Source organism: Pongo abelii, chromosome 14, assembly GCF_028885655.2.
Source record: "Pongo abelii isolate AG06213 chromosome 14, NHGRI_mPonAbe1-v2.0_pri, whole genome shotgun sequence".
Taxonomy (NCBI): Eukaryota; Metazoa; Chordata; class Mammalia; order Primates; family Hominidae; genus Pongo; species Pongo abelii.
Window position 1 is genome coordinate 103,520,165 of NC_071999.2, and position 22,506 is coordinate 103,542,670.

At 40.2% G+C, this 22,506-nt stretch overlaps 1 protein-coding gene across 11 annotated transcripts in view; it reads left to right on the forward strand.

The window, feature by feature from the left end:
* The window catches only part of MBNL2 (muscleblind like splicing regulator 2), a 180,519-nt gene that overhangs the window by 114,634 nt on the left and 43,379 nt on the right, over window positions 1–22,506 (forward strand). For 6 of the 11 annotated variants that reach the window (XM_009248731.2, XM_063714690.1, XM_054528695.1 and 3 more), the window contains 2 exon segments: window positions 8,760–8,960; window positions 12,434–12,697. In XM_009248731.2, the coding sequence (XP_009247006.1) occupies window positions 8,760–8,960; window positions 12,434–12,697 (465 nt within the window). 11 annotated transcript variants of the gene reach the window in all.

Sequence of the window (22,506 nt, forward strand, 5' to 3'; positions counted from 1 at the left end):
GAAATGAATTAGTGACCTAGTAGAGTATAGGTGGCTGAATAATGGCTCTCAGAGGTACCTGGAACCTATAAATGTCACCTTGTAAGGAATCAGGGGCTTGACAGATGGGATTAAGTTAAGAATCTTGAGATGGGGAGACCCTCCTGGATTGAATGCAGTTGCAAGTGTCCTTATAAGAGACGTTCATATAAGAGAGACGGAGAGTTAGCACCGACAGAAGAGGAGCAAGGCAATGTGACCACAGAGGTAGATTGGATTGATGTGGCCACAGCACAGGAATGCCAGCAACCACCAGAAGATGGAAGAGTCAAGAAATGGATTCTCCCCAGAGCCTCTGGAGGGAGGGTAGTCCTGCCAACACCTTGATTTTGGCCCAGTGAAACCGATTCGGAATGTCTGGCCTCCAGGACTATAAAGGGATAAATGTGTGTTTTTCTAAGCCAATGGGTTTATAGTAATTTATAGCTATTTACAGCAGTTACCGGAAACTAATAGATGCAAAAACTGCATAAGACAAGTCAATTGATAAAGAGAGTCTCAAGTATCATTCCATTTTAGGTCTCATAAACTAAACTTCTTTACAGTACTGTGGATATTTCTTCATTCCCTCCTCCTTCTGTCCACTCCTGAATCCATTCCCCTGCAGTCTCTCACCAGTGTCCTCCATATTACCAAACCAATGGTCACTTTTTGCCTTTATTGTTACTGTGATCTGAATGTTTGTGTCCCACCAAAATTCACGTTGAGTCCTAACCTCCGAGGGCCTATGGGAGGCGACTAGATCCTGAGGGTGGAGCCCTGGTGAATGGAATCAGTGCCCTTATAAGAAGAGACATGGGGGAGACCCCTCACCCTCCTGCCATGTGCGGACACAGCAAGAAGGCACTGTCTGTGAACCAGGGAGCTGGTCCTCCTCAGACATCAAATCTGCCGGCACCTTGATTTGGGGTGTTCCAGCTTCCAAAACTGTGAGAAATTCAATTCTGTTGTTTGTAAGCCACCCAGTTTATGATATTTTATTATAAGCAGCCAGAATGGACTAAGACAATTTCTTCTACTTCTCAGCGATGCTCAAGTCATGTGACGAATCTCTCCTTTGTTAAACACTCCTTCCTTCGTCTCCTTTGCCCACCATGTTCCTCTTCCGTATGTTGAGGTTCCAAGAACTGGATATTTCTTTCCATCTACCCTCTCCCTTGTGGTCTCATCCATTCCTGTGTCTGTCAATCATCTATAGACTGAGGGCCCCCAAAAGAATGCATCCAGCCCAACCTCTCCTCTGAGCCCCAGGCTCACATATCCACCTTTCTACTGGCCTCACCTTTAAATTTCTCAAAGGAACTTGACATGTTCAAAATCAAATTCTTCCCATTTTAATAAATGGTACTATCAACTGGCAATCTAAAACCAAAACCTAGCAGACTCTTTCCTGAAATCACTGGAAGTATTAGAATAAAAACTGTGACATGTTTAAAAATTATCAACTCTAGAACAAATTAATTCAATCTCAGAAATGAATCAGTGACCTAGTAGAGTATAGGTGGCTCACTGACATCCAGTTCATCAGCAAGTCCTGTCATATCTGCCCTGAACCCCATCCACTCCCCTGTATCTCAGCTCCCTCATCTGAGCCACCATCAGCCTTTTATCAAAATATCATAAAAGCATTTACTTCCTAATCTATCAATATCCACTCTTGCTTTACTCCATTATATCCCACAGACAACAACTGGAGGAACCTTTTTAAAACATAAACAGCATCCTATCACTCCCTTATGTGCCCCTCCATGCTTTTCCATCTTACTGAGACAAAGCCGAAACTCTGACCTTGATCATGACCTATGGCTTCTGTGATCCGGTCACGACGCTGCCTACATTGCTGGGTGAACACACACAGCTCATGCGTGTCCCAGCCTCTGCCTCTGCTGGCCTGTCCATATCCTAGTGCTTTTCACACATTAACTCACCTCATTCATAAGGACTCCAGGTCCACCCCTGCGACCCACATGCAACCCCCAGCATTCTCTACCAGGGAGCCCTCCTCCTTCTCTGCTTATCCATACAAATGAACTGTAATTGTGTTTGTTTTCTTCTTTCTCATTAGGGCTTCAGTTCAATCAATGTACACAGTGTTCTGGCACCATGTCTGCACCAATAAATATTTATTAAGGGAATGAAAATTCAAGCCATTCTCTACCCTTACAACCCTTCTGTCTCAAATTCACAATGTTTGAAAAGTCCCCTTCATTTATTCCTCCTAGCAGCTTTTCTCTCCCCAGTTCCTGATAGGATAGGACAGGAATTCTTCCCTCCTTCCCTTCCCAGAGCGCGCACAGCCTTCATATGTGCACTCAAGATAAAGAAGCAAGTGTGAGCGACCTTTAGGAGGATGGAGATGGAAGAATCACGAGGGACAAGTCTTGCATGAGTCTTGTGCCCTCCGGAGCTGCTTCTGGCAGTAGAGGGAGGAGGCTTAGGAGACGCCGTGTGTCAGCCTTTTAGCGTGAGTGCCAGGCACCTACCGTTTAAAGCAGACGCATTCTAAACGAGTGGGACGACGGCATTCTTGCCTACTGACTGGACTTTTGAGCCATGAAATACCTCAGGCCACTTGGCCATTACCCTTGGCTAAGCCCCCTTGCTGCTACAAAATAGCAAAGAATGTGCATGTTTGCGTGAGAGTGTGTTGAATACGTAAGTATGAATGTGTAGTGAGTGTATATGTGCAAGTGTGTATATGTGTGCATGCAGGTGTGTAGTGAGTGTATATATGTGTGCTAGTGTGTTGTGAGTGCATATGTGTTGTCTGTAGTGTATTTGTGTTGCATGTGTATTGTGAGTGTACGTGTGTTGTGTGTAGTGAATGTATTATGTGTGGTGTATGACTGTGTTGTGAGTATATGTGAGTGTACGTGTTTGTTGTGTGCATGAGTGTCCTGTGTGTGTAGTGTTATGAGTGTGTGAGTACATGAGTGTGTTGTGTGTAGTGAGTGTGTTGAGTGCTGTGTGTGTGTGTGTAGTGTGTTATAGTGTAAGTGTACATTAGGCTATTGTGTATGAATATATGTGAATGTGAGTGTATGAGTGTACATGAGTGTGTTTTGTGTGCGTGTATGATCATATGTGAGTGTGTGTGAGTGTACATGAGTGTTGTGTTGGTGTGTATGAGTGTACACGAATGTGTGTTGGTGTTGTGAGTGTACATCAGTGCATTGTGGGTGTGTGTACTGCATGTATGTGTGTACGTGAGTGTATTGTGAGTGTATATTAGTGTGTTGTGAGTGTATATACTGTGAGTGTACGAGTGTATTGTGTATGTGTGTAGTGTATGTGTGTACATGTGTGGTGTGTGTATTGTGAGTGTACATCAGTTTTGTGTGTACGAGTGTATTGTGTGTGTACATGAGTGTGTTATTTTATGTGAGTGTATAGTGTGTGTGTACAAGTGTGTGTTGAGTGTACGAGTGTTGGGTGTGAATGTGTGTGTGTGAGTGTATGTATTTGAGTGTATCAGTGTGTCGTGTGTTGAGTGTATGCAAGTGTATGTGACTGTGTTGTGTGTATAGTGAGTGTACATGAGTGTGTTGTGTATGTGACTGTTGTGTTTACATGTGTGTTTGTACGTGTATTGTGTGTAGTGAGTATATGTGAGTGTACATAAGTGTTGTGTATGTGTGTTGTGAGAGTGTAGGTGGGTGTGAGTGTACAGGAGTGTGTTTTGTGTGTTGTGCGTGTACATGAGTGTTTTGTGAGTGTGTGAGAGGCGTAGGTGTGTTGTGAGTGTATGTGTGTTGTGTGTGAGTGTATGTGATGTGTGTGTTGTGTTGTGAGTGTATGAGTGCACATGAGTGTTGTATGTGTTGTGTGTGTACGAGTGTTTGTGTGTTGTGTGTATGTGGGTGTGTTGTGTGAGTGTTGTGTGAGAGAAGTGTTTGTGTATGTTGTGTGTGTTTTGAGTATGTGAGTATACATGGGTGTGTGTGTTAAGTATATGTGTATCTGAGTGTATAGTGTGTATATGTGACTATACATGAGTGTGCTGTGTGTTTCGAGCATACGAGTGTTGTGTGTAGTGAGTGTACATAAGGGTGTTGTGTGTGGTGTCTGTGGGTGTGTTCTGAGTGTGTGAGTGTATATGAGTGTGTTGTGTGTATGTGGGTGTGTTGTGAGTGTAGGTGAGTGTACATGAGTGTGTTGTGAGTGTACGAATGTTGTGTGATAGTACAAATGTTTGTGTGTAAGTGTATGTGTGTTGTGTGTTTTGAGTATGTGAGTATACATGAGTGTGTGTTGAGTATATGTGTATCTGAGTGTATATGTGTATATGTGAGTGTACATGAGTGTGTTGTGTGTTTCGAGTACATGAGTTTTGTGTGTACTGAGTGTACATGAGTGTGTTGTGTGTGTGGTGGGTGTGGGTGCGTTTTGAGTGTGAGTATACATGAGTGTGTTGTGTATGTGTGTTGTGTGTGTATGTATGAAAGCGTGTTGTATGTGTTGTGAGTGTATGAGTGTGTGTTGTGTGTATGTGTTGTGTATATGAGTGTGTTGTGAATGTGTATGAGTTGTGTATATGAGTGTGTTGTGTGTGTGAGCGTACGTGTGTTGTGAGTGTATGGGAGTGTGTTGTGAATGTGTATGAGTATGTGTTGTGTATGAGTGTGTTGTGAGTGTATGGGAGTGTGTTGTGAATGTGTATGAGTATGTGTTGTGTATGAGTGTGTTGTGTGTGTGAGTGTACGTGTGTTGTGAGTGTATGGGAGTGTGCTGTGAATGTGTATGAGTGTGTGTTGTGTGTATGTGTTGTGTATGAGTGTGTTGTGTGTGTGTGTGTATGGGAGTGTGCTGTGAATGTGTATGAATGTGTGTTGTGTGTATGAGTATGTGTTGTGTATATGAGTGTGTTGTGTCTGTGAGTGTATGGGAGTGTGTTGGGAGTGTGTATGAGTATGTGTTGTGTATATGAGTGTGTTGTGTGTGTGAGTGTATGGGAGTGTGTTGTGAATGTGTATGAGTATGTGTTTTGTATATAAGTGTGTGTGTGAGTGTGTGTGGGTGTGTTTGTCATCTTTGAACCTGGAGCTGATGTCCTGGGAGGGAAAGCAGGGCATGGAAGACTGCGGAGAGGAACACAGGAAGGTGGAGTAGAGAACGGGCAGGAAATCGCAAGACCAGCATTTCAGAAGCGATTTTCTTCAAGAAGGCTTCCCGCGAATCTTGTCCTCTGGCCTTTTTAGCTGTGGCTTTGAGCTGAGAGATGACGTGGACCAAATGGATCCTGTCTCAGACAGCCTAGCAGCAGCACTTCTGCAAAAACTGCAGGGCTAATTCTCCCAAGCTGTAGTTGGTGCGCTTCCAGGAACAGAATCATTGGAAGGTGCTGCCCTTCTCTTTTCTCAGCCGCCAGCTGAGAACCAAACTCAGACACCGGGATCCGTTGTTGGCCGAGATTCTACCTCGGGAGTTTAATTTGAATTCAGGATCTGAGAACCACCTTTCCAAGGCAGCAGGCCCCACACCTCACACCTCCTGTCTGTAGAAGGCCCAGGCTGGCTGTGGGTCGTGTTCCTGTGCAACTCTCCACCAAACGCTCTCTGCATTCTCTCCAGAAACATACAGGCAACTGATTTGTGGGGGGGGGGTTGTTTTTCCTCTTTTGTTTTAAGAAATAACCAACAAAATCTAGTAATCGCAGAAGAGTGGACATGGCCTCAGACTAGGAGCCAGGAGTCCCGGGTGTTCTGCTTTGACTTTGCCTTGCCGCATTGACCTTGGGTTATCCATTTAGTGTCTCTCCTCTAAATTGTTTTCACCTGGAAGGCTGAGCAATTCTTGCTGCCGCACTCGCTTCTCATGGATTTGAGAAGATTAAAGAAGACAAGTGTGAGAATGCCTTGACAACTACCAGAACTTTTCACAGATGTAAAGCATTATTATCCACAATAATATTAACACGGAGTGAGCCTCTCTGCAAATCACCGTAACTGTATTTTTTAACTAATCAACTTCAATGAAAAACATGCTACATCAAAAAGGAACATATCCAACTGTGTCTGTCTTCGTAAGGCCTATGAACTTGCAACTTTCAGTTTCAGAAAATATTTTTTTCAGTCCACATTTCAAAAGGAAAGGGAAATTTGTTGCTATAATTTTACTCACTTTTATACCCTTACTATACTGCTATGCTCGTTACATCCCTGTTGCAGAACTGTTAGATAATCTGAGGCCAAAAAAACCTTGACCAACATTGATTTTTACAGTATTGAGAGCTGCTTTTTACTGAGTTCTGACCATGGCAAATGGGAGTGCAATAGCGCCTTGTTCTGCCCAACCCTTTCAGCTAAGTAGTTTCACTTCCTCATTGCAGATAAGAAAATTAAAGCCCAGGGAGGTTAATTTCCTCCCCAGGTTAATGAGTAGTAAGTGTCAGAGCGCTAGATTTGAATTCAGGTCTCTCTGAGTCTAAAATCTATGGTTTTACTTTACAATATTACTATTTCTCTGTGAACTGTGTTATTGCCATCATCAGTAAAACATACTGGAACATTCATTTTAGACTATGAAATCAGATGAACAAGTAACATATATTTTTGAAGACAAAAGTTAGCTAACTGGAATAGATTTGTCGATATCCAAAATGGTTTTGGGAAATGAGTTTTGTGGTTCTCAATCCTATCGACAAAGCAAAGTACAACCCGTATTTATGGTACCACACTAAACCTGGCTTCCAATGATCTGTGGGCTGGGAGGGTTGAGAATTTGCTTCCAGAGAAAATAAAAATGGACGTATGGGGGAGGGCTCTTTTATCTAAATGTTTATGTTGATAGTCTCTGGGTTAAATTACACATTTAGCGCAAGTTTTTTAATACTATTTTCACTCCTCCCATATGACAATGGTCCCCAAATTTGGCCATGCATCAGATCATTTAGTAAAATTTCTAAAATTCAAGTATCAAGGTCTCAGCCTAGATCTACTGGGTCAGAATTTATCTCTATTTGTAAAATCTCCCCCAGGCATTTCTGACAGAGCTAGTCCACTGAATCACTGATGTGCTGTGATTTATGACCTTTCAGAATTGATTCTTTCTAAAAATCCTAACATTACATAGTCCTTAGACCATTTAAATCACTTGGCTTTTTCTCCAGTAGTACTAAATTATAAAAGCTACAGTTACTGAAAATCATAACTTTCTATAATTATGACTCAGTGAGTAACATACACATATAAACATTTGTTGACAGTAAAGGAAGAAAAAAATTCTAACTGCCATCTATTTCCCACATTCAGACCTCATGTTGCAACTTTCTCCCAAAGTAGATTTTACGTCTGAGCCATAGAGATCTAACAGCTCCTTGTGGGAGTACTGAGCCAGGACCCCTCTAAGACCATTAGGACCACCCCTTCTAGCCACTTTGAAAATAGGCTTTCTTGCCTATCTGATAACTGCCTGCACAAACTATCAATAATTTACTCTTTTCTATCATGACTTTTCATAAGAGATATTTTTCTGTTACTGCTATAAAGAAAAAGTATGTTTGTTAAACATAGGTTGTCATTTTTCTCATATGTTAAACAATCCATCCAGGGTCATAAATAGACAAGAAGAATGTCACCCACAATGTAGAAACAGAGAGCAAGCATGACACAGCATAGTTCAATGTTAAAAGTGTGACAAGCAACAGTAAAGTTCAGTGTTAAAAAATTGCATAATATGTAATTGCAAATACATTGCAAATTGAAATCAAATAGGTTAAAAATCATCTATAATTAACAACCAACCAACCAAACGAAAAGAAGTATTCAGATCCAATTTTGGTGTACAATTTATTCTAAGAAAAATCTTTAGCATTTTAAATTACTTAACAAGGTTTGTTCTCTTAAATATACATTATTTCCTTTCTAAAAGGCAGAATTATTTACATATTATTAGGTGGAGCTTTTAAAAATAATCATCACCTTAACTCACTAGCATATTTCTTCTTATTCCTAGATGAGGAATATAGGGACAGAGAACAAATTTAATAAGGTTCTGTATGCTCTTGTCATTGCTGTGTTGATTTTGTGACCTAGGAAACCAAACCAACTTTTAATGGCCAATCAAAAAATTGTTTGATTAAAAAGCTCTTCCAGAAAACCTTTCAGGAAGGGAAGACTGACTGGATCTAGACGTAGTGGAACTAGAGCAAAAAATCGTAGGTTTATTTGAAAACTACATTTGAATTTTGGGAATATACATGCTAGTGATGGAATATGGAAACATACTGGTAAGTCTGGGCAAAATAAAATTCCAAGTAACCCCACTGTTTGAGAATGCATAGACTTGGCCAACTTGAAAATCAGGCTGTAATCAAAGGGTTTTGTGACACCTCTCCCTTTGAGAAACATGTAGAATAAATCAAAGATTATTAGTCAGTATTCTATAGCTTTAACTACCTTAGTGTTATAACATTTAATAGTTTGGAATGTTGAGTAATTAGAGTTGAAATTATTCTCTTTTGTTGAGAACACTTTCATAGGGACAAAAGCTTAATCTAGTTCCTGTAACTAGAGGTTTTTTTATGATGTTCTCTCATATTTCTGTATGGTTTGGGGAAGAGAGGGTCTACATGGATGTCATTTTTATTATAGGTCAGCATTGAGCTATACAATTAACACAGAGTATATGATGAATACATTTTGCTCAAATGACATTTGCTGGTAATTTTTTAAAATTTTATTCTAAATAACTCTTTCTCCTGTGTTGTCTTCCTTTAACAGCCCACTTTTCCTGTAGGTCCCGCAATAGGGACAAATACGGCTATTAGCTTTGCTCCTTACCTAGCACCTGTAACCCCTGGAGTTGGGTTAGTCCCAACGGAAATTCTGCCTACCACGCCTGTTATTGTTCCCGGAAGTCCACCGGTCACTGTCCCGGGCTCAACTGCAACTCAGAAACTTCTCAGGACTGACAAACTGGAGGTACTTCATTTCTACTTGTGTTTTGAGATGCATTTGTGGTAGAAATATACTTCTGTATAAGTGATTGCTTGTAAGATATTAATTCAGTCTTGCAAAACAGCCATGTAAACACACACACACAAACTCTCACCTAAAACCCATGTATTCATAACTCTATGGTTTGAAGTTAAGGCCAAGTATAAAGGAAATTAGTCAGTGGAAAAGACTAGTTTTAACACAAAAATCAGCTGCATGGAATATGCGCTTAAGGGAAAAATATTAAACAATCAATGGAACGGTGACTCAATCATGATGCAGCCCATAGAGATGGCTCCAGGTCCTGAAGGCCTCCTCATGTCAAGGTCTAATCCTTGCAAGACCCTGGAAAGTTCTGGAAACTGGTGGGTCAGGAGCCCAGCAACCAGGGCAGCCGAGGACACTCAGGGACACTGGTGGGAGTAAGTGGGACTACAACTATTTACCAGTTGGTATGATCATATTTCAATGTCTCAAGAACAAGCATGGCTGCTCTAGTGTGTTCTGGCATATTAGTTCTGATTGTGTTGTTGCTAAACGGGAAATTGGAGGATGAGTAAATTTAGTTTTTTGTTTTGTTTTGTTTTGAGACGTAGTTTCGCTCTTGTTGCCCAGGCTGGAGTGCAGTGGTGCAATCTTGGCTCACCACAACCTCCTCTGCCCAGGTTCAAGTGATTCTCCTGCCTCAGCTTCCCAAGTAGCTGGAATTATAGGCATGCGCCACCACGCCTGGCCAATTTTGTATTTTTAGTAGAGACAGGGTTTCTCCATGTTGGTCAGGCTGGTCTCGAACTCCCAACCTCAGGTGATCTGCCAGCCTCGGCCTCCCAAAGTGCTGGGATTACAGGCCTGAGCCACCAGGCCTGGCCCATAAATTTAGTTATTAATTGAGATATTTTCTTTAACCTCAATTGTTCTATAACATTCAAGAAAACAAGTTCCTGTATATAAAAAACATCATTCTTAAGTTATGAATCAAACCAAACCTCCAGTACTTTGTTGGGTAAAATTTCTTTTTAATCAGAGCTATAGAACTCATCTATCTATCTTACTGCTATATCCCTATGATATTCACTACAGCATTTCATAAGGGTGTATAAAGATTCTCATAGATTTTTCAGAGAGCTCCTTTAATTCCATTACTGATTAAAGGTGTTAGGTGATGCATCTGGTTAGGACGTACACAGTGCTTTCTGTTAGTGGGATTATTAGAGAATGTTCTTTCAATGTGCATTTGTTTAAATATTAACCCAATAAACCTTGAAGGCAATAAAGTGTGGCTGCCTAATAATCTGTGCAAGTTTTAAAACTCAGAATTTCAAACTGCAAATATTTTAGAAGATATTTATTTTTTCACTTAGTTTCAATCTGGATGCCCAGATGAAGAGAATGTAAACTCTAATTGTTACTATTTTGAAAAGATCCAGCCTATCCTTGTCAATTACTGAATAGACCTTTCACAGGACTGGAAAAGTGTTTTGGGCTCCACCTGCTGGACCCACGGAGCTTTTGTGTTCAGTATGTGACTGTATTTTAGAAAACAAATTAAATCAGTGGAATTGAGAACAAATTGTCCTTCCCAACAGGGCTGGTAGACAAAGACATGTAAAAATGAATCACAATGATTTTAGCAGAGCGGCTTTTGGTTCATTTCAAATCAGGAGTGAAGTCAGCTGCACACAGAGCACCTTGGTAGGAGCTTGATGGCTGGTCCACACCTATGACGCTATCAGACAGAAGTCATTCCATTGATGGAGGAAGGCTTGCTCAGAATCTGTGGGAACATCTTAGTGATTTTTTACTTTGTGCATTTTATGAACTAAAGATAGAATGTTGGCTAATATCCAAAGTAGGAGGAAACAATTAACAATCTGGTGATTCATGCTATTTACCTTCAACCTAGCCTGGTCACTGGTCAATGAAACAGTATTTCCTAAGTATGTCTCACTTCCACGATACTTGAATTTCATGTCAGGGGCCCTTCATGTAACATCACTAATGATCAATGTGATGATCATTTACACATCCACTTTGGAATTGGAGCCTAAAAATAAATAACTTACAATTCTACTCATAATTATTTCCTGCTAATATTTATAAGCAGAGAAGAATTATATAAGCAATATGCATATGTTATTTATGCTATTTCATGTTATCTATATGCAGGGCATAATTAAGAATACTCTTCAAATTCTAAAGAAATATTTTTTCATACAGTAAAATCTTGATCCACCAGAATTCTCAGGGGATAGAGAATCCTAGTTACTTGAGATTTCAGGATAATTTAGCATTAAAGAATTTTTAAAATAAACTACTTCCCTCCATTTTTTTCTCTATATCTCTTGCCATATTTCTCTCCTTTTGTCTTTTTTTTTCTTTTCTGTGCTGTCAAAAATAGTATGGTGACCTTAAAAATGAAAATTTTGGTGTCTTAGATATTGTTCTTCTGATTTATGATTATGTTATCTTTGTAGAGCAGGAGAGAAGGAGCGGGAAACAGGAGTGTTCAGATTCCCCCCACCCCACCCCACCCCACCTCACCCCACCTCCTTAGAGGAGGAACAAGTTTGTCGTCATTTTCCCTGATTCTTTTTGTTCAGCTATGACCTGGTAGCTTGATATATGGTGAAATTATCCCTCCACACACACAAAAAAACCTATAGCATTGTCAGAATTGTCATCCAAGTAGGAGATTGAAGATATAGAGAGAGGTAGATAGATTATAGGTGCTTGACAGATTAAATAGATTGATTATAGGTAGGTAAGCAGGTATATACATAGGTAGGTAACTAGATTAGATAGATGATTAATTAATTGATAGATTTTAGATAGATAAGTAGATGATAGATGATGGATGGCTGGATGGATAGAAGATAGATGGATGAATGTTGAATGGCTGGCTGGATGGATGGATAGATGGATGGGTGGATGGATAGATGGATAGATAATAGATAATAAATGGATAGATTGATAGATGATAAATAATACGTGATAGATGGATGAATGAACAGATGGATAGATGATTGGATAGATTGATTGACGGTAGATGGTAGATGAAGGAATGGATGCATGGATAAATAGATAGATAATAGATGATAGATATATGGATGGATGGATAGACAGACAGACAGATAGATCGATAGACAGCTGCGTAATATGCTACCCAGGGACAATGGAGGCCTTGTTGCTTTTCCTTTGTTATTTTAGCTGAACTGCAGATTTCGGATTATTTTCTCAATATAGATTTTCACCCTAGAAAAGGGAGTAAAACAAAACTCAAATGACTGTGTCAGAGACTGTGGTTACCTGGGTTCCGGATAATCTATCTTTTCTCGTCAGTGGTACAGGAGCCACCACTGAAAGCGGGGCAGCCTCCGCTCCTCCCGCGGTGGCCGGGGCTGCAGGGGCGCCTGGGCTGAGGCTTGCCTCTGCAGCGCGGCTCTTCTTCCCTGTCTTAGGTATGCAGGGAGTTCCAGCGAGGAAACTGTGCCCGGGGAGAGACCGACTGCCGCTTTGCACACCCCGCAGACAGCACCATGATCGACACAAGTGACAACACCGTAACCGTTTGTATGGATTACATAAAGGGGCGTTGCATGAGGGAGAAATGCAAATATTTTCACCCTCCTGCACACTTGCAGGCCAAAATCAAAGCTGCGCAGCACCAAGCCAACCAAGCTGCGGTGGCCGCCCAGGCAGCCGCGGCCGCGGCTACAGTCATGGTAAGTGCGGCCGCCCGCCGCCCCTGCACCCCGGCGCCTCTGCGGAGGCCGCTCCGGGCTGGGACTTGGATGTTCTTCCAAACACTCGGGAAACATGGAAGGCTGCTATTCCTGCTGCTCTGCTGCCTAAGTTTTGCTGTTGTTTTCCCCCTTTTTGTTTTGTTTTCCCCTCCTGCCCCCCTTCAGCACAATAAGTAAATCCCTCAGGTTCAGGGAAAGTCCTGGGGTCCCTGAGCTCCGTTCCCCTCTCCTAGGGCGGCGGAGATTGAGTATGCTCACTTAGGGTCTTCTTAAGAGAGGCTCAGGGGCCTTGTAATGAACCTAAAGGTGGGCACCGCTTCAGAGAGGGGAAAGAAAGGTGCATTTCTGCACCTGAGCACAAGGAGGCACCCAGCTCCTTGGAGCAGCTGCGGAGGACATCTGTCGCCTAAGAGAAGCCCAGAGAGTGATTTGGCTTTTCGCTACTCCCATTTTCTCCTCTTCTTTCACTTATCACAAGGGGAATGCTGGTCAGATTCCCCACCTCAATGAGGTTTTATGCAGAATAGCAATGCATGAAACAGATGAAAGTGGAGCCATCCTGGCTGGTGTAGGAAAAAAAAGACCTGTGACCTAGGCTTGCTTCCCTGAGTCACCCTGCTGTCATTAGAGACCAGCAGTACATCATTATCATCGCCTAGGAGGCTGCTCAGAATCTCGGGGAGCCTAACTGTCCCTTAGAGACCAGATGCACCATTATTAGGATCACCTAGAAGACTGTGGAGCCTCCAGAATCCTCAGCCTCACCCCAGACCTCAGGGAATCAGAATGTAAGTTGTAAAATATCTCCCAGGTGTTTTGTATGCACATTAACATTTGAGAAGCACCTGCCTAGACACTGCTTATCAAACTTGGCTACATTTTGGAACAACCTGAAGGGTCTGACCTGACATCTGTCCCTTTCCCTGAAACTTCTTATTTTCTTATTTAGTTGGTCTGGTGTGGTCTGGGCAGTGGGAATTTTTTTTTTTTTTTTTAAGACAATGTCTCTGTCACCCAGGCTGGAGTGCAGTGGAATGATCATCAGTCACTGTAGCTTTAAACTCCTGGGCCCAAGTGATCCTCCCGCCTCAGCCTCCTGAGTAGCTGGGACCATGCCCATCTAAGTTCTAAATTTTTTTGTAGAGACAGGGTCTCACCATGTTGTCCAGGCTAGTCTCAAAACTCCTGGGATCAAGCAATTCTCACACCTTTACCTCCCAACGTGTTGGGATTACAGGTGCGAGCTACCACACCTGGCGACAGTGGCAGTTTTTAAAAGCTCCCAGGTGATTCCAATGCATCGCAAAGTTTGAGAACCTCTGCATTAGGTTGCAGAAGTTTCTAATTAATTTGTTTTCATGTGAGCTGTCTGGCTTATCAGAAGTCTATGTTAATATGTGATAGGCACTATGCATTCATTCTTTCAAAAAATTTTATAAGACCATGTATCAGGCACTTGCTGGGTAGAATAAATAAAGCAGGCAGGTTTCCTTGCCCTCAAGGAGTTTGGAGTTAGTAACAGAGAGCAATAAAATGCTCCTCAATGACATGATAGAAATGCTTAATCGGGTCCAGAGGGCATGAAGGACTCAGTGGCCAGTCCTCCCTCAAGAAGGAGAGCTATGACTGCAGAGATGAAAAGTACAGTTTGAAAACACTTTGTTCTAGCTAGCAGCCATCACCTCATACACTGATTACTGATTAAAATGGAAGGGTAGCTGTCACGCAAACAAGTTCACCATTACTCAACATTGTTTGCGCAAATGTTTATTAAGGCATGGACCTGCAATCAGTGATAGGGATACAGCAAGAAAGGCACCGTCTGCCCTGAGGTAATCACCACCGGGTGCGGAGCAGGTGGTTATAGAGACCTTTCCAATCTGAGCTGCTTATTTCCATACACCTTGAGCACTGGGCTCTTCATCTAAATCACTGTTTTTGTTTTTTTGTTTAATCTCTGAGTCCTTTTCTTGTCCCTTTAGTGTCCTTTCCTCTCGTCCTTCTCATTCATATGTTATTGGACCTAATATTTTTTGATTTTGCTGAGTGTGAATTCCTATATATGTGGAGATGTATGTATCCACACAAGAGGGTCAATAACATAGAGAAATTCTCCCTTTTTTTCTTCTAGTAAAAGAGTAGTTTCCAAAACTCATTATAATTGGGAATGGGAGGAGGAGAGTAAACTGATCACTTAAGGCTGATATAAAAGGAATTCTTTCAGAGCACAAATGAGATCCTTTACGCATTTTGCCAATGCGACATCCATTCTACTGTCCACCTGGTGAGGATCTCATCCCATAGGAAGTAAATTTTTTTTTCATTGTAATCATTATTTTAGGCCAGTTCCAACTTATCCTAATTGGTGTGTTGATTGATGGGCACTAAGAACACATTTTTTCCATAAAATTTGTTTTATTTATTTGTTTTTTGAGACAGAGTCTTCATCTGTCACCCAGGTTGGAGTGCAGTGGTGCGATCTTGGCTCACTGGAGCCTCTGCCTCCCAGGTTCAAGTGATTCTTATGCGCCAGCCTCCCGAGGAGCTGGGACCACAGGTGCATGCCACCATGTCTAGCTAATTTTATATTTTTAGTAGAGATGGACTCAGGAACGCCTGGGTTCAGAAACTTCAGAACCAACAGGTCACTCTCTTCTTTCCCCTGCCTGCTTCTCTTACTATGGCCACACCATTCTCTAAGGTCAGCTTCTCTACAAGACCCAGGACCAAGGCTTTGGACCTCTATAGGAATGTATTCTTACATCTTTTGACAAGAGAGAGAATGGTGTCTTTTATACCAGCTCTAATTAGCTATTGGGGCAGGGGAAGAAGTTAAAGGTCATTTTGGTGGCAGTCCCTGTGGTCAGTGACAGGATGCTGTGATTGACTCAGCCTGGGTCCCAGTGGCTATCCTTGGTCACTGAGGTATGGAATGAGGCCCTGATAATATGGAAATATTAGTCCCTCAAGTAAAAGTTCAGTTCCAGACCACTGCAATGAAGCGAATATCACAATAGAACAATCACATGAATTTTTTGGTTTCCCAGTGCATATAAAAGTTATGTTTACACTATACTGTGGTCTATTAAATGTGAAAGAACATTATGTCTGAAGAATATATACACACCTTAATTTTAAAATATTGCTTTAAAAATGCTAACCAATAGTCAGAGCTTTTAGTGAGTTGTATCTTTTTGCTGGCGGAAGGTCTTGCCTCGATGTTGATGGCTGCTGACTGATTAGGGTGGTGACTGGTGAAAGTTGTGATGGCTGTGGTAATTTCTTAAAAATACAGTTTCTTAAAAAACAATGAACTTTGCCACATTGATTGACTCTTGCTTTTATAAAAGATTTCTCTGTAGCCTGCAATGTTATTTGATAGCATTTTGCCCAGAGTAGAACTTCTTTCAAAATGGGAGTCAGTCCTCTAAAACCCTGCTGCTACTTTATCAACTAAGTTTATATAGTTTGCTAAATCCTTTGGTATCATTTCAACAATGTTCACAGTATCTTAGCCAAGAGTAGAACCCAACTCAAGAAACTACTTTCTTTGCTGCTCCATAAAGCAACTCCATTAAAGTTTTATCATGAAATTGCAGCAATTCAGTCACATCTTCAGGCTCTACTTCTATTAAGAATTCTAGTTCTCTTGCTATTTCCATTTAAGTCTTGAACCCCTCAAAGTCTTCCATGACGATTGGAATTAACTTCTTCCAAACTCCTGTTCATGTTGATATTTTGATCTTCCATGAATCATGAATATTCTTAATGGCATCTAGAATGGTGAATCCTTTACAGGTTTTCAATTTACTTTGCCCAGATCCATCAGAGGAATCACTATCTGTGGCAGCTACAGCCTTACAAAATGTATTTCTTAACTAATAAGACTTGACAGTTGAAATAACTCCTTGATCCATGGGCTGCAGAATAGCTGTTGTGTTAGCAGGCATGAAAACAACATTAATCTCCTTGTACATCTCCACCGGAGCCCTTGGGTGATGAGGTGCATTGTCAATGAGCAGTCATATTTTGAAACAAATCTTTTTTTCTGAGCTGTAGGTCTCAACTGTGGGCTTAAAACATTCAGTAAACCATGTTGTAAATACATATACTGTCATCCAGGCTTTGTTGTTTCATTTCTAGAGCATAGGCAGAGTAGATTTAGCATAATTCATAAGGGCGCTAGAATTTTCAGAATGGTAAATGAGCATTGGCTTCAATTTAAATTCACCAGCTGCATTAGCTTCTAGCAAGAGTCAGCTGCTGTACTTTGAAGGTTTGAAGCCAGTCCTTAACTTCTCTGTAGCTCTGAAAGTCCTAGTTGACATCTTCCAATATGTGGCTTGTCTACGTTGACATCTGTTGTTTACTGTGGCCACCTTCATTAGTGATCTTAGCTAGATCTTCTGAATAACTTGCTGCAGCTTCTCCATCAGCCCTTGCTGCTCACCATGCACTTTTATGTTATGGAGATGGCTTCTTTTCTTCAACCTCGTGAACCAATCTCTGCTAGCTTCCAACTTTTCTTTTGTAGCTTCCTCTCTCCTTTCAGCCTTCATAGAATTGAGGAGAGTCAGGACCTTGCTCTAAATTAGGTTTTCGGCCAGCGTGGTAGCTCATGCCTATAATCCCAGCACTTTGCGGGGCAGAGGTGGGTGGATCACTGGAAGCCAGGAGTTTGAGACCAGCCTGGCCAACATGGTGAAACCCCGTCTCTACTAAAAATACAAAAATTAGCTGGGCATGGTGGCGCGTGGCTATAATTCCAGCTACTCGACGAGCTGAGGCATGAGAATCACTTGAACCTTGGAAGGCAGAGGTTGCAGTAAACTGAGGTCATGCCACTGCACTCTAGCCTGGGTCACAGAGTGAGACTCTGTCTCAAAAAAATAAAAATAAAAATAAATAAATAAATAAATAAGGTAGGCATTTGTTTAAGGGAATGCTATGGCTGGTTAGATCTGTCCAGCCCAATAAAATTTTCCCCACATTGGCAATAAGGCTGTTTTGCTTCCTTATCATTCGTATGTTCACTGGAGTAGCACTTTCAATTTCCTTCAAGAACTTTCCCTTTGCAGTCACAACATGGATAACCTTGGCACAAGAAGCCTAGCTTTTAGCCTATCTTGGCTTTCGACATGCTTAATCATTTCTAGCTTTTGATTTTAAGTAATAATCTGTGACTCTTTCTTTCACTTGAACACTTAGAGGCCATTTAAAGTTATTAATTGGCCTAATTTCAATATAATTTTATCTCAGGGAATAGGGAGGCCTGAGGAAGGCGAGAGAGAGGGGTGATAGCCAGTGAGCGCAGCAGTCAGACCATGCGTGACATTTATCGATTAAGTTTGTGGCACGGTTCATGGTGCCCCAAAACAATTAAAATAGTACATCAAACATCACTGATCACAAATCATCATGAGAGACATAAGAACAATAAATTTTAAAATATTGTGAGAATTACCAAAATGTGACAAAGACACAAAGTTAGCACATGCTGTTGGAAAAATGACTCTGTAGACTTAACATAGGGTTGCCACAAACCTTCAATTTTAAAAAACTGAAGTATCTGCAAAGTACCATGCAACAAAGTGCAATAAAACAACCTATGCCTGTACTTGTTAGCACAACATATCAAGGTACTAATAGTGACCTTAGGGCTGATCCCTGATTTCATCTGCCTGTTTCCTCAACGGACCAGTTTTAACATCTACAACCAATATATACTTCAGTCATTAAAGGAACAATGCACCTAGTATATGTCAGTGATAGATGACCTGGGCTGATGGGGATAAGAGGGAAAATGGCCATTTACACAAACAGGTCATTTCCCTGCTGCATTTCTTCAAGTCAAAGCTGTACTCTTCTGTGTACCCTTCTACACATTTTCACATTACATTCATGGTTACATTCATTAAGCTGCATAAAGATTATTGCAGTGGATGCCAACAGTGTTAGTTACCATAGTTTCTTGGATTGTTACACCGTGCCCAAATTTGGAGTTCTGATAAGTCAGAGGATCTTGCAGCATCGTCAAAGACAACCCAAAGGAATGTAGTTTCAGAACAAAAGCCAGGTTCTTTCTGACAATGACATGAAAATTACTGAATCTGTCATGTGTTTTTAGTTGAAGTGAGAGGCTCATTTGAAACCACCCTAGGTGCTGTTGGATAAAGTCAAAGTATTGCTACTCTAATAGCAAAATTACTCAGTACACGGAAGAAAAACTATTATTTTATTTCCTTATTTAAAAGGACAAACAGGAGTCATGAATACAGTTAGAAGATATTACTATTCCATTCACCTGACTTCCATATAGAAACCCCAAGCATTTCCAGGGTGAAATTTTTATTATTGTCTGGAGATTTCCTGCTTATTTTGATTAATTAGATCCTTAAAAAGAATGGAAAGCTTTGACTCCAGAATTAAAGACATTTATTCCCTTTGGAGTCTTATTCTTTTAAATACTTCTTAAAACATAACCATCACCATCACCATCACCAGAATTTTTTAAACATGAGAATAAGCCAGACAGAACTTTTCTTTGGTAGTGTTAACGCAAAAGGTGTCTGATCTTCATACAAGCAATCTTTGCTCACATACATCAAAATGGAGTGACACAAGGAAAGAACCATTTTGCAAAAGGAAACAGGACAAGCTGCCATCAGCTAGATACATTTCGATTGTTCAGGAAAGTCTGTACAGGAACTTTGATTGGCATCCTGCTTGTCTACCTTCTTTCCTACTTTAAAGTGGTAGCTCTGATCATTGTTGTCAGTGTTTTCTGACCCCTCAGATCTGGTCTTTGCCTGTCATGCCTGATGTGGGCACTTGGTTCGATTACCTTGACTTGCAGGTGAATTGGTCCTCAATCCAAAAAAAATAAAAGCCTAGCTGCCCATAGGACCTCTTCTGACTCATCATCCATGCACACCAAGCTGGAGAGGCCCAGAGAAGCAAAGGTTCAGAATGTTGGTGAGGCCAGTCAGATGGATTCCAAGTGGCTGCTACATAGTGAGGGCTCAATTACCTGTCTTGGTGCTTAAGGAGGATCTTAGGATACATTGGGCTTGGTGATCTATGACATCTGTTCTAAGCCTGAAGATCTTTCAATGTAGGTAAACATATGCAGCAGTCAAAATCACCAAAAACTGAGCATCTGTATACGAAAATGCTACATTATAACATGATTATTCATCCACATGGATTTTTAAAATACATTCTACACATACCTGCTTCACAGTGCGAGATGAACAACATGTTAATATGCACACCCCACCCTCCAAAACCTCAGTGTTTGCTTTAAAAGGAGAGATCTGCCTCTAATAAAGAAAACTCACACCACAGAGTGGTAGAAAGACATACACGTCGCTGTCCTGCTCACTCTAGAGTTCTCAGTTTTTTTACATTCCTAGAGTATTCTAAATTCTATGGAAATTAAGTTTCATCACACTAAGACAGGAAGAAGAAGAACATTAACCTTCCAGGTGACAATCCTAAAGGGAAATATTTATTATTTTTCATTGTACTTGGAGACTTCATTAAATGATTCTTTGTTAAGTCAAAGTTTTGTTCATGAATATCAGCCTTTGGAGACATAATCGCTCATCTAGTTAACATGTCAGAAAAGATCAACCCATTAGTGGATTCATTCTGTAAATCCTTAGGACTGCAAATGGGAAGGGAAAAAATTGAGTCCAGAAAGTTAAGGCCAAAATGATTTTGAGTTTAACGATCCAGTTCATGTTCTCAATGTGCTCTATGAGAATAGGCTTTGTAACCTTCTTCAGCTGATGCAGATTAATTGAAGCTCAAAAAACAAAACAAAAGAAAACCCTGCACTACTTAACAATGCAAAGCTGTGCAAGGATGGAAGATTCGAAACAAAAATGGCATTATGGAAGTTACATGATGTCAAAGTTACATGCAAGGAAAGAATATCCAGTACACAGAAGTTTTGTCAGCTCATTGTTTTTAATGTTCACAATTGTACTTTCACAACATTGATTTCATGTTATTCAATGACCCCGATCAAAACTACCTTCCCAAACATTTTCTTCTCCATTGGCCATTCTAAATCTCTTCTCTGCCTGTAGTCCTTTCTACTTGATTTCTATTCTCTTCCCCTCCATAGCTCTCCCCTTATCCCCTATTATCTCCATACTTTTTATCCTGAATTATAAAACAATAATAAACATCCTTTATTTATCCAGGAAAATGTCATTAACTGTTTCCCATTTTAAAGGTTTAGTACTATCTCATGTCAAATGACAAAGTTCTATTTCAGAACTTTAGAATATAATATTTGTATTTATTAGACAAACCTTAGGGATTTACCTATTGTGCTAAGCATAGAAAAGGGTATTTCATTTTTTATTTGCATTGGAGCAATTCCTTTGAATTATTTTATTTGCATAGAATTCCATCATAGAATTTTTAGTTTTTTTTTTTTTTACAGCAATTAACAAAGAATAGGAAAATTTTTCATTGTGGTCTAAATCAATCCATATTTGTTTTTATTTCAGTTGTTTAAATGAAACTGTCTTCCCAAAATTATGGTTCTAAGTTAAAGATATTATTTTACTTCTAATCTTTCAAGCAGTTCTTTGCTATTATTTTTAGCTGTTTGCTATTTTTAGCTGTTGTATTTGTTCTTTCCAAGAGTTCCACTTTTCATTAATGGGGTTGCTCACTGATTGTAGCTAAAAGTACAAATAGAATTACTAAATAGAAATTATTTTGATACCTGGGGACACTAAATACCTTTTAAAGGTTATTTTCTTAGTATAATCCGGTAAGTTTTTTGAGATAAATGAAATGAACATTTCAAATGTAGTAGAAAACAGAATGGATGATAAGTTGGTTGTTAGAAACAAGATGATGGAATACAAGTGGGGAATTCTGGAAACTCACTATTTAAATTCAAGGCACTAAATTTGGAACTTTAGTCCACATTACAAGACTCACACTAGCAGAGTGAAGACAAGAATTGAGACAATTATCCACATGATTCAGACAAAAAATAAAGATCCAAACCCAACAGTTTTGCCTAAATAATCTTGTGTTTGAATGTTTTTTTGCCTGAATTTTTTGTCTCAGTTCGCCACTTCATTTTGTTAGGCCAGCTATGAATTTTAAATTATTTTTATGAAAAATTTCAACTTGGGTCATATCCTTACTCGATGGACTCATTATTTCATATTTGAAAACTAACTTATCAGAAGTTCTTCGATCCTATGGCCCTTACAAATTTTGCATTTTTTTTCTGAAGCAATATAAAAATGCTTATGGTGTGTATGCAAGCTGCTGTTTTAATTAACTTTCCTGAATTTCAAACATCTATATTTTACTCTCTTATATGCTTTTAACTAAGGTATAGTAGATGCATTTTTGCTTCAATACTAATTTAAGGTGTAATATTCATTTCTTTAGAGAACATTTTTGTTGTTGTGCATGCCTAGTGTTTTGTACGTTGTATATTGCATTCAGAATATTTTTTTCCTTCTCACCTATCCACAATGCAATGCCGTTCCCATGATGCACCTCTGCTTGCTGTTTACCTGTATGTTAATTCGCTTGAATCCCATTGGCCCACTGCCATCATGTGCTCGCTGCCTGTTATTAAAAGACTCAGTCGACTGCCAAAGCAATGAAGCGACCTCTCGAAGCAACTGTAGACCTGGTACTTTGACCTTTCACCTTTCGCTTTGCATGTAGCTTTTCAGAGAACCATCTGAGATTTGTATTACTTGTAAAATATTGGTTGCAAACAATCATTATTATTAATT